General features: G+C 33.2%; 1 protein-coding gene across 3 annotated transcripts in view; it reads right to left on the bottom strand.

Moving 5' to 3' along the window:
* Positions 1 to 13,442, bottom strand: part of FAM214A (family with sequence similarity 214, member A) — a 72,285-nt gene that overhangs the window by 20,894 nt on the left and 37,949 nt on the right. For all 3 annotated transcript variants that reach the window (XR_001145731.1, XM_012728720.1, XM_012728719.1), the window contains exons 3-5: positions 2,154 to 2,338; positions 1,011 to 1,213; positions 628 to 753 (exon numbers count right to left, since the gene is read on the bottom strand). Coding sequence is in view for 2 of the 3 variants with exons in the window: in XM_012728720.1 (XP_012584174.1) it covers positions 628 to 753; positions 1,011 to 1,213; positions 2,154 to 2,338 (514 nt within the window). In the remaining variant the exon portion in view is untranslated. The remainder of the gene's footprint in view (positions 1 to 627; positions 754 to 1,010; positions 1,214 to 2,153; positions 2,339 to 13,442) is intronic.

Raw genomic sequence — 13,442 nt, 5'->3', positions numbered from 1 at the left:
TTTAAAATTATTTATCAAACCAGAAAGAAAGGAGTTTGTGTTTACTAAGTTAATGGATTCAGCTAATTCTTTGTTTTTCTTTTAAAGATTTTTTTTTTATTTATGCACAGAAGAACTGGAGTGTAGGCCAGAAGTGGTGGGAGGAGGTGAGAGGATTCACCAGAGACAGTGTGGGGAGAGGAGAACTGATGAATTGACTGAAATACACTGCTGAGGGGAACTCAGAGGGAGACAGGAGAGGGATTCAGCTAATTCTGTTGGGCAAGCTGATTAAGATATACTCTGACTCAAGGTCACCAACCTAACGAAAAAACTAGATAGTTTTTCAGCAGTCTATATATTTAGAGTTTTAAAAAATTCAGTAAGTCGACCACCTGAGAGTTCAGCAGCCCAGAAAGTTCTACTTTTTATAATGGCAGAAATTTTAAAAGTTATCTGAAAGCTATTCAATACCAAATTTTTCTCAAGAGGCAAAATTCATACTGATTCACACCCAATTTTTCTAACTTGTCTAACTTCAATTTTACCCACTAATAATTAGAAATAAAGGAAATAAACTATTTAATAGATAAATATCATTTAGTAGCTAGTGAATGTATTTGGACATTTTTTTTGTCCTAAACATACCTGTAAAGAATATTTCGTGGAATAGCACCATGAGAAACACTCAGCCAAGCACTTAATTGAGAAAAAAACACAAATGAGCGAACAGCCAGTAGAAGAGTCTTCTCTTCAATAAATCGATCACCACTCCTGAAGGAAGTAAAAAAACCATAATCTAAATGTGAACAAGTACAGTGACTGAATTTCAGAAATGTATAAGTTAAAATAAATATATTGGGCAGGATGCATGATTTAAAGAATATTTATCAGTGTCACTTGAAATCATATTAAATACTAAAAATCTAAATTTTACTATATAAAAAGATTCTAAAACATAACATATTAAACATTTATAGATAGCAGCAGAAAATTTGATTTACCAACAACTTCAAACTCAAACAACTTACTGTCGAGGGACTGGCTCCAATATCCATCTTTCTAATAATAATGCATCTTGTTTAATTGCAGGATCATTTAGATCAATTCCTTCTGTGGAAGGCCCGTCATCACTGTAGCAGCAGTCTGGTAGTAGCATCACTTCCACCATGATTGGAAGGTTATTCTTCCACAACAATGCAACCTCAGACCTGGTCCGTCTGGCTTGGCGACACTTAGAGAAAATGAATATAAGCAAAATGTCTCAATTTCTTATTTAAATTTTGATGTCATAATTTTAAGATAGACATCTGTATAAGTAAGTCTATTATAGAGCTGTGCTCTAGCTTGTTTATGTAGGTTTCCTCACTGACCAATGAATTAATACTAGTAAATTCTAGAATATGAGGGTTAGTATTGAAGAGAATTTATGATGCAAATTTATCTGAGGGGAGGGTGGCATCCTTGTTCTATCCTGCAGAAAAATAACTGCCATACACAGTATCTGGCAGATCTTGAAGGTGGACCAGCCTTGACAGTTTGCTAATTATTACAGAGTAAAGATCTGTTCTATGACTAAAATATTAAAACTTCCTTTTCATTAAGTAGTCCAAACAGGTAAGATTTTAATTTTGCGCTGCATTTAAGAAGTAATTAACTGGGAGAAAAATCATTATAGCAAATCATGTTCTACCTACGAAAATAAGTATTTTAATAGTATTCAAAAACATTAATATGATAGCAAAATGTGTCTTCTCCTATAAAAAAAAAAGGAGTATAGAAAGGAAATTGGTTTATGTGGGGGAAAATAAACAGGAACACCAGTTTCCTAAATAAATAAGAAAATAAAGTCAGTGAAGCCAGCCAGAGCTGATTCTGAAAATAGAGAAAGCTAAATCACAACAATGATGTTTAAATCTTGAGCACCAGAATGCAGGTATGAAATTGGCTGTCTGCATGCCTGCTGATCAGCAAAGTTACCTCCTATACCTTCAAAAGCCTTACTTAGAGCCAAAGTGACTAACTATAACCATGGTTGAGGATTAGGACTTTTGCTTTAAGGCTGTGACCAATTTTATATTTAAATGTTAAAATTATAATTGCATATAACAAAGGTAAATATAAACTAGTTCACATAAATGATAAATAAAAAGCATTCAACACACAATTCTTACCTGGGCCAGCTTGTCACTACATTCATGTTTGGTAGTTACTGGGTAACAAGACTGTGCTGGAGGGCAATGGAAACTTTCTGTGCGACCTTTGACAGAACATTCTGGTGTTCGTCCTTCTGTTATTAACAAGGCCAAAGAGACCAAGAACTCCTCTGCATCATATTCAAAATATTCATCTAGAGTATCTAGTATTTTAAAAAGAAAAGGACCCATGAGTTAAAGTACTCCTGACAAGAACTCATCTTTTATGTCTACAAAAACTAATGTCATATTCCACATTCAAGTATATTCACAACAGGGTGAAAAGAGCAAATATAATATAATATATAAAACTCTTGATTTACAAGGTACACAGAAATCAAGAAGTGACAGATTGCTCTAAATTCAGTTAAGACACATGTGGTTAAAATTATGTATAAAACTGTTTTTATGTAAACTTAAGTAAAAGTATCTAAGACTTAGGAATACATTTGTAATCCTATAAAAAGTTATATTATTGGGTATCAGGTACAATAATGTTCATATAAAAAACTTCACCAACAAGCAAAAGGTTTAAATATTTCTTGCTAAGATGTTCTATTACATTACTAAATATTAGGGAAAAAATTAGCTCAAATGCATCTTTCTCCCTTTCTTTTCTTCCTTCCATAGATCTGTGATCTCTAATTCTATGATGTGAGCATTTACAGCCACAAGGTCCTTCTCTGTCTTTGTTATACAGTAGTAATTCCAGAGGGAGAAATTCTAATATTTCCCAGCAGGTGATATAGGCTCCTGTTGCAATACTAAGTGTTAGATATTTGGTTACTATATAATCTAACCTGTAAGTGTTTTCACCTAGTTTTAACTTTTAAATTTCTCACAAGTGCTCTAATTTTTAAAGAGTTAATTTTCAAAATTGTAAATGTGCTACAGAGGTTGAAGAAGTGGACATGTGCACACACACACACACATTCAACTTGCTCAATCTTAAAAAGTTTCTTTTCTATTTGCTACTAACACATATTTTAAGTGCCTACTATGCTGTATTAGTTAATAGGGCACAGCTGTACTGCACATAGCTCCCAATATCAAAGGATTTGTGATTCAGAGATGATTTTAAAAAGTATAACAATACACAACATACAATAAATTCCCAGTAATTTCAGATAACAATGGTAAAATTTTAGAAGGCTAGATGTTGAAGTGAGCCATGCGTGAGAAAGTGCAATTTGAATGGAGAACTTAGAAAAAGTATGGAAAGGGGAGGACTGGTATCATGTTTTGAGTAACCTCAAAAGGAAAGAATGGCTATTTCTAGCCCTAGGAATATTTATCAGAACTAGCTGAGAGCCAACTTCACTGAACTGGTATTTTTAATATCACTCAGAAAAATTTCCCTAAAATGACCTTTTGTAACTTATAAAATAGCTAATGCTTGGGTACACTGCCAGTTCTAAGTACTAAACACTTAAATCATTTAATCCTCAGACCAGATCTAGAAGGGAGGGACTAATACCACCATTTTACAGATAAGTAAAGCTAGACAGGTTAAGAACTTGCCAAAAACCACCCTGCTAGGAAGCAGCAAAGTTGGAATTTGAATCTAAACTGTTTGGCTTCAGAATCTGGGATCTTAACCACCCCAAAAATGTTTTCTTTCTTTATGGCTATAAATTTTGCTTAACATACTTTAATGCATGTTTGTGAAAAAAAAAATATATATATATATTTTAACAAACTCTGGAATATTATTGTATAGAACTGTACAAAGAACAGGACCCCAATAACTTGGTGCCAACTTGGGGGGGGGGAGGTCTCAATTTTCCATTCTATTGCCACTTACAACTAAGTTCTAACAGAAAAGTCTTAAGTATTTCTGTTAGTGAAAACAACAAAAAGTCAGATAAGGAAAGGAGGGAGGAAATATGAAGGGTGTATGTGAAAGAGTGTTTTTATTGTATTTTGGGCTCTAGGACTCCATGACTTGCAAAACAATAATATATTCTAAAGATCTGAAATGGAATGGCTTATTCACACAGTTGAAATCATCAAGTTTAAAGTGATAAACATTAAACTGCTACAACAAAAAGCACATTTGAATTTAATGTGACAAGAACCAGAATCTGAGGCCCTCCCCAGTGGCACAAGGGTTAAGTCTCAGCACTGTGATGCTACGGGCAGCCACTGCAGCACAAGTTCGATCCCTGGCCAGGGAGGTGACCCACCTGGCGTGGCAGACCTCTCCTGACCCATCCACTGTTCCAGCACTCTGCCTATTTGGTCATTCTGTTTCTGGTGAATCCTCTCACCACCCTGCACCTCTGGCTTACATCCCAGCTGTTGTATGACTAAATCAATAAAATCTTAAAATTAAAAAAATATAGAATAAAAAATTATAATCAACCTAAATGTTAAACAATAATATATTGTGATGTAGTTCTATCTAAAATAATGGTTAAGATCTGTGATGCAATTCTATCTAAAATAATTATTAATATCTGTTATCTACAATGCAAGTATAAATATAATGTTTAGAAAAAACATGATAATGAGTCTGTGGGATCACATGAGCATACATGTATAGGTACATAGTGCATGCATACAAGTAGCAAAATATAATCAGTCCTATAAAGTAAATGCAAAACACATAAATGATAAGGCCTATTAACTGTAAAAGAACATAAAAACATCACCCACTATCATCTATTTTAGTTAATTAGAATTATTTTGTAAAATTCTTCCCAAGTATTTCATAGTTGATTATTTCAATACAAGGGAATTTGTGATGACACATGCACATACAGCTCTAATGTTGAAAATTGAAACTTTCAATTTGAAACTTGTCTTTTTAAAAATAAATTTCAAAAAATATGTAAAAAGGAGAATCTCATATATGAGGAAATGACATGGATATATACGAAAATAGCATGCATCAGAACCTATACCTCTACATCTTAGCCAGTGTTAGAAGCCAACCAATTTTTAAAAAACAAACAAAATATGTGTACTAGTTAAGAACTTATTGTAGGTCCAGAATTGGGATATAGCTTCGAGAATTGTTGGCATTTGGATTAAAATTTAATTACCCAGAGGAACATGTAGGAAACTCATCACAGAGACATGTCAATAATATGGACCTCATAAAGAATGGTAGCCTGCAAAAGCAGCTATCAAGCATGAGGCGACAGAAATCACAAGAAAAATAAAATGTTTTATGGAGGGCCTGGGTCAACGATCTGACACTGCTGAAGTTTAATAATGTATAAACTAAAGGCCCCCTGGATTTGATAATAAAGAAGTCACTGGTGACTTCAACAATAGCTCTTAGCAGATGGGGATGAAGGAAGTTTGGACAGATGTGACATATATTGTCAATTGTTGTAATGCGTATAGGTGAAAATACAAAAGCCTACTTTCTAAGTTCTCTTGTAACACAATGGCCATTCATGTATTACAAGTGCTGGGTAAGTATTAAATATACATCATCACTCATACAAAATGGTCTCCATTTCCCAAAAACAAAAACAAAAGCAGTTCTCTTATACATCTGAGATAGTGGCATGAAAGTCATTTAGGAACCTGAAATCCAGTCACCAAATCTTACAAATTTGTCATTTTAATTTTTTCCTAGAGTTTTAACTCTTCCTTTTAAAACTCAAGACAGTTACTGAGTTAGGTTTTATAACTACAACAATCTCTTGTGATCTAAGACTTCAGTTTCTTTTTCATTCATCTTGTACTTTAATGCAAATTAATCTTTCTGAAATACCATTCTCCTCAGCTCAGCTGTGTTCAGCTGTTTCTCTAGTTCTCTGAATACCTACTGAACCCAATGTAAACTTTTAACACCAGACACTGAGGCCAGGGCCACTACAGAGAGCCAGCTACTACAGCTGTGCCAGATTCTGGTATGAATGTTCCTGGAGTTAGACTGGGGAACTTGCTTAATTTAAGACACCTTTCCTTCTTCATCTCAGTCAGCTCCCTACACAGTAACTCTGCTCTAGTCTAGGTGCTCTCTATACCACACTATACTCATTTTTCATCTTATGTCACTGCATATTCCTTTTTATTTGTTAAACACGAATCCCTCCTCTCCTTTCTGCCATTTTGAACCTTTGAAAGAGTTTTCCTGGCTTTTTGGTCCACAAAAAAGATCTTTCTTACTGAAGTCCACACAATGATCTTTCACTTTATAGTTTCCCATAAACAGTTATAAACTATCTAGGCTAGGAATGGTAACTTCAGGGTGCTAACACACAGTCTCAAAGTCATGAATTTCACTTCAATGTGGCTGAGTTCCATTTGTTCCATGGATATACTGCATGCTAACCTCAGTCAACGTTCTCACAAACTTGGGGTACTGATCACAAATGTGACCATGAATAAGGAAAGGATAAATCAGTCTAAGTTAGTCATTACTCAGCAGCTCCATAGTTATATAAGCCCATCCATTTCTTTATAATAATATTCTTAATATTTTGTGAATCGATATCTCTTAATTTGGTTAAATTCTCCATACATTAAAATTTTAAGTCAGAATCATGAGGAATCCCCAAAATCATCTAGTCTAATGTACCTTATCCAGATTATGGAAATAAGGCACAAAGGCATCAGCTTTGCTGTAGTATACTACCAACTAGAATCCAGGTTTCTTCATTCCTAAAGTAATCTGACATATGTCATGAGAAATTAAGCAAAGAGTAATAGGTAAAATTAATTTTAGTGACAAGTACAAAAAAAATAGTGGCTAAAAAGCCTTAGTACTCTACTGTAAAAAAGATAAGTGATCTATAAACAAACATGAGGACTGACTTTCCAAAGCAACTTCTCAGACCTGGGTGTGTTTTAAAACCAACCAACATTTATGCTGTATATCTAATATTATATAATTACTATCAAAGTTCAAAATTATGATTAAAGCATTACAATATTTGAAGATGCCATCTGAAAAACTGCCATATATGTTTAATAATCTAGCTCCTTGAAAATTGGACATAAATTTCAATTGCCATTTTAAAATGGCAAACACCCAACTAACCAAAGATGATCACTATTGTTGTGAATTGTGAAGTATTTCCTCACTTTAGTTCTCAAGATGCAGCACAGAGTAACTAGTTAAAAACATGAACTCTGAGCTCAGTTAACCAGTTCAGGTACTCACTAGCTGTTTGGTCCATATGGATTACATAATTTCTCTTGGCTTCTGTTTTTATTTATTTATTTATTTATTTATTTATTTATTTATTTATTTATTTATTTATTTATTTATTTATTTATTTATTTAGGTCCACTACGGACAAATATAGTAGCAGTTTTCAAAAGGTTATTATATGTAAAATTAATGGACAAATATAGTATCAGTTTTCAAAAAGATTATTATTTGTAAATTTTTTGGAATATTCTGGAATACAATGAGTACCATAGAAATTTTTGTTAAATTTACAAATTAATGTGGTGATGTAGTTCTTTTTCCAATTTTATAAATTAGGAAAATAAATTTTCAAAATCATTTGTCTAAGAATACAGACAGTACCAGTAAATGGAGAACCATCACTAAGACATTGCTTTCCATTAATAACAGTTTTAACCATTCCCAATTACAGAAGCTCCTACTTATTTTTCATTTTACATAAAAGTAACTCAGAAGCTAGCCTCTCACAGGGAATATACTCTAGAAAGCTCCTCACACAGATACACAGTAGGTGTAGATTTCTGGTACTAAAAGAACTTGGGCAGTTATTCCTTTCTTTTCTTACATCTCTCTTTTTAAAAATTATTTCAAATTTAGATATTATGGAACAGGATCTAGATCATGAGGTTCCAGAAAGAACAAGATGACATACCACTTTGAAACACTAATCCATAAACCTTAGCAAAGTGTACAATTATATCTGTAAAATGGTAAAATTATTTTGTATAACTGTACAATGTTTTGTTTTTGTGTATTCAAAATACACTTACAGTTCGTTAAAACCAAGCTTGGCCTCTCATTATCAGAGAAAAATAAGCAGCGTCTTATTAATGGACAGTAAGCATGATTATACTTAGAAGTCTTCAGGGTTTAGGGAAAAAAAGAGGTTATTAATGGAATAATGGAGAAATACAACTTCTGTAACATTATCTATGACTGGACTAGTATTACAAAAGTAAAAAATTGTTAAGTGGCTCAGGAGAATGTAGTTCTTAAAACTGACATTCTGTAAGTCTACTGACAGTGACCCTTGTTTCTCATATAATGTCTGGTGCTGTATTTCTTAAGACAAAATTCTCTTGGGCTAGCCTATTGAATACCTAAATCAATTCAGTATTTTGAGAATATGCCAGAATAAAAATCCCTGATGAGTAATAAGAGTATATTTTATAATGATGGTTTTCAGCCTTCTGTAAATACAGCAGTCTGGGAAGTATCAATTTGATGGCAGTTGAATTTCTGTTTATAAATGGTCTAGTCTATAGAAAACAGCTGAAAGGCTGATTTCCTTCATTTACACAGAAGAAAAGACTGCTGCTCTCTGATCTGTGGATGTGGAGCCTCCTGCAGCTTTGACACTCATAGTCACAATGTTATAATAATAGCTGACAATTCTTAAGCTATTACTATGTGCCAGACACTGTGATGAATATTTTATCTTTGCGATAACACTTAACAGTAAAGTTAAGATACTTACCCCAAACCCACAAATTTTAACTATCATATTATTTTATCTCCCAAAACAGAACCAATTAATTATAAATGGAATGGTCACTCATATAGTTATTGCTGTTGGGTCACCAAATCTAGAACTCCATAAATGTTAAGACATGAACATTCTATCTTTCACTAAAAAAAAATCGGCCAATTAAACTGCTTTGTATTATCAAGTATGAGAAACAATCAGATTTCAAAGATTTAAAACATGAAAATGTATGTTTAAATCACAAAATATGCTAATGCTAAAATTAATAGCTTTATCAACTTTTGACTAAAATGCAATATATCTTAAGATATAAAATACAATATATCTTAAGATGTGTTGCATATATACAATGGAATACTACTCAGCTATACAAAAAAGATGAAATCCTGTCATTTGTAATATGTATATAGATCTAGAAGGTATTATACTTAGTGAAATAAGTCAAAGCTAAAAATACTGTGTATTTCACAAATGTGTGATATACAGAGACTCAAATAAATGAATGGACTAAATAAAACTGAAACAAGCTTCTAGACTGTAAGACCAAAGTAGTGGTCACCAGAGAATGGGGACAAGAAGGTGGGTAAATCAGGTAAAAGAGGTCATCTGTATAGTGAAGGATAGAAATGAACTTTCAGTGGTGGATTTATTATTTACAGATAATGATTTATAGTGAAACTGATACAACATTAAAATGCAATGTTACTTTCATGAATAATTGCAAAATTAAACAAAACATATCTAAGAGTCTCAAAACACAGTAATCTGAGTGTTTTTCAGCCTCTTTTGAAAAGAAATCCAAACTTCTGAGTCAAATCATTTACCCATCAAACTTCAAAGGGAAGAAAAAGACAGCTACAGCTGGAGGTCTTCAGACTTCATGCTTTTTTACTTCTGTCAGAGGTGCACATCAGCAGCTCTTGGTTTGGTGGTGCAGTGTAGTGTACCTGGTTCTGCTGCGCCCCCTATGGGACCACTGCATACCAGGAGGGAGATGGACGACTCTGCTGTAAATTGACGTTCATACTTTGTTGGGCTTGGGTTTTGAAATCCAATCCAGTATTGAAAATGTACCAATCAGGTTTGAAGTATGTGTTGCTTCTGGAAGCAAGGGGACAAGAAAAGGGCCCCTGAAACCTTTAAAACAGCAAATGGATTCAGAGACTCTTGCCTGGGAAGACTATAGATCTCCAGCTTGTTCAACGCTCTCCAGGAATGATCTTCATTTCAGATGTCTGACTCGTTGCTTCGGATCCTCAACTGTGCTCCTGTGTTGTATGACCCAGACGGCCTCTATGAGTTGACCATCATTGCCTGACTTAACTGCCACTGCATGACTTGCATGTTAGGCACTACCTCTAAGAGCTAGATATGTTGCACTGAACACAGGTCTGGCATACAGCAAGTATGTACAAGTACTACAATACACAGTTCTACTGTTCCTTAATAAGCCCGGTGTCTTGGCAGAAATTTTCCATAGTGCTAGAATCATATGGTTTTAAATTCTAGCTGCATATTGAACATACTGGAGGTCTGAAAACATATATACATACACACATAAATCTCAAAACTTAGGGACTCATTTAGACTAGGTTATTATATGCTTTTAAAAACTCCCTAGGTAATTGTAATGTACACTCAGGATTGGAAATCACTGCTCAGGGTGGAAGCTTACGACTAAGCAATGGGAGGAAAATAAGGATATTAGGCAAGGCAGGCCATGCAGAGGAAGTGGCAATAATAGCAAAGTGAGAGTTGTACTTTTAACATATAGATGGATTTGTATTTTCAGTTATAGCTTTGAATTTGCATAAAGTCATGCATCATATGTCATAACAGTAGAAGTGCTTTTTAAATGTGGCCTGACACTCTGGGGATCTGACAATTCTTTCCAAATTTAACATGTGATTTATTATCAAAAAATAAGCACAACCTATTCTATATCATCTGGGTGAGCAATAATAACAAAGAACTGCCTTACAATGTCAGTGCCATATTCATGTTTACAATTATGATTTATAGTTACAGTTTTGCTCCTGTTTTAAGTTAAATGACTTAATTAGTTCTGGGCTGCTAAGGAAAGAGATGGAACTAAACCACAGATTATGTTTTTGTGCTGTGTACAGAATGTCATTGTGGCCTGAAGCACCAACAAGAGTTGACAGTAGGTTAAAGGACAAGTAAATATCAAGCCATAGTATAGGTGGGCTCAACACAAAAGAACCTGGCCCATAATACCACATTTTGGCTAGTAACTGTAACACAACATAATGATTTAAATCTTATTGGTTCTATAGATATATTTGCATTTAGTTTTTAAAATCATTTTGGTTTTATAGTTGTATGAGAGCAAGATAGAAATAATTTATAACAATACAGATTTTATAAGGAAAGGATAAGGAATAAGGAAATTATAATGAGTTCATTTTTTCTATCTACAATAAAAAAATTTACTTATATCAGCTGGTTCAACCCTTTTTTCCCTTTAAACATTTGTAAGGAGTTTTGGGTTCATATCTCCAACCATTATATGTTTTTCGACTTTTACAAAATCTTTAAGATATTTTCCGAAACAGAATGCAAACTGGCTGTATGGAGGTTCCCTCAAGACTACTGAAAATGGAGCCATAATGGAATACTAGTCAGCAATCAAAAAAGATAAATTGCCATGTACAGCAACATAAAAGGAACTAGAAGGGATGATGCTCTGTGAAGTAAGTCAGAAGAAAAAAGAAAAGTAATGAATGGTTTCACTTATAGGAGGGATATAGTGGAACCAAATAAGGGATCAGGGGAAAAAAGTAACAATAAAGAACACAACAAAACAAAAATAGACAGACACCTATAAATCAGAGACATTCTACAGGGGACAGAGTGAGAAGGATTAAAACAAGGACAAAAAGCATACAAGGGACTATTGTGAGGGTGCTCAGGTGAATTGGTGGTGGAAATTCTATGGGGACTACACCAGAGAAAAGAAAGCAAACATTATAAAACAAAAAAGAAATAACAATGACATAAAATACATATAAGTAAATAAATTATTTAAAAAAATGATATTTTCCCACATATACCTATGCTAGCTTAGCTATTAGCTTGAAGTTATCAAAAAGTCTTATTTGGTCTTTCTCAATATGTAAAACAGAGCCAAGCTCCATCATCTTTATCTTAAACATATATTTCAATGTCAAACTGATGTAGAATTTTGTATTTTAGGCCTAATGGGGTCAATGCATTTAAAACTGCATCAATGTCAACACAATACTTTATTTATGTTGCAAGTTCTTGGAGTTACCAGTACTCCCATGAAGTTTACCACAATCATTTTCACAAATTCTCTCTGATGAAAGAAAAAAGAAGTATCAGAGGAAGCCTAGACAATGTTATGGAATCTTCCCAGGAATCCACAGCAAATCTCTAGAACTGACATATCTTAGTTTCATTTCAGAATTAGATCCCTAGTCAACACTGCCTCTGTTGAGCTGAATTAAGATCTCACCATCAGTTTCCTGTTTTCAACAACTGAAACAGTGTTTAGCTATTATAAAGATTCAGAAATGTACTTATCCTAAAATAAATGTCATTATACTTGATTATCACTTGAAACTATTGAAAATATTCCATTTGTTCTTTAAAAGTTAGCCTTTCTATAAACTTTTAAAATCAAAAGTTGTATTTGATTATATTACTGACTGTACTATTTAAACTTTTAAATATTGTTACTGTAATAACAAAAACTGCTAAGATCTATCAAGTGAAAAAAGTTACAGTGCACTGCATCTGCAAATGCATGTAACACTTAAACAACTGTATAACTGTTATTTATTATTTATAGGAAAAAACAATCACACATGAAAATTCTTGCTACAGTTAACTCTGGGGCTGTGGGACAGGGTTTGGGAAATCATTTATTTTCTGTGCTTAGAGTGACCCATGTAAGCAAATAAAAGTACAGGTAAGTATGAATTCCAAAGATAGAACATACTTACACTCATCATTCATTTTGTTAGAAAAATGACATCATTCATTTTGTTAGAAAAATGACTGAGCAAACTTATGTTCTGTTTGTATACCACCTCAATTTAGGTGTTTATATGCTGCACATATAGTTTACTGTTTTATGTCTATTTAATAAAAAATTTAAAACTATGAATGAATCATCTATTCCCAAACAAACCAAATTATAATTTCTATGGAAAACATTGCTAATGTTCAAAAGTGAAATAATTATCTATCTGTATGTTCCTAGATTAAGAACTGATGCCTGAAAAGATCAAAGCTAGATAGTACACAGGGTATGTGATCCTATATATGTGGCAATATACATTTGAAGTGTGAACCTATACCTCTAAAACATATGCAGTGTGGTAAATCAAAGTCACAATGATGTTTTTAATCACTTAAAAAATTTTAAGATATCTAATATTATAAATACTGTCTGATAGTATATATATACATATATATATATAGTATATACATATACATACTACACACACACACACACACACACACACAACCATATATATACACACATATATATATAGTATATACATATACATACTACACACACACACACACACACACACACACCCATATATACATGCAGGAAACGGTGGATATTGTTCAT

Source organism: Condylura cristata, unplaced genomic scaffold (genome assembly GCF_000260355.1).
Source record: "Condylura cristata isolate star-nosed mole 26May11 unplaced genomic scaffold, ConCri1.0 scaffold00023, whole genome shotgun sequence".
Taxonomy (NCBI): Eukaryota; Metazoa; Chordata; class Mammalia; order Eulipotyphla; family Talpidae; genus Condylura; species Condylura cristata.
Note: the sequence above shows the minus strand (reverse complement) of the source record. Positions and strands in the feature narration are given on the sequence as shown.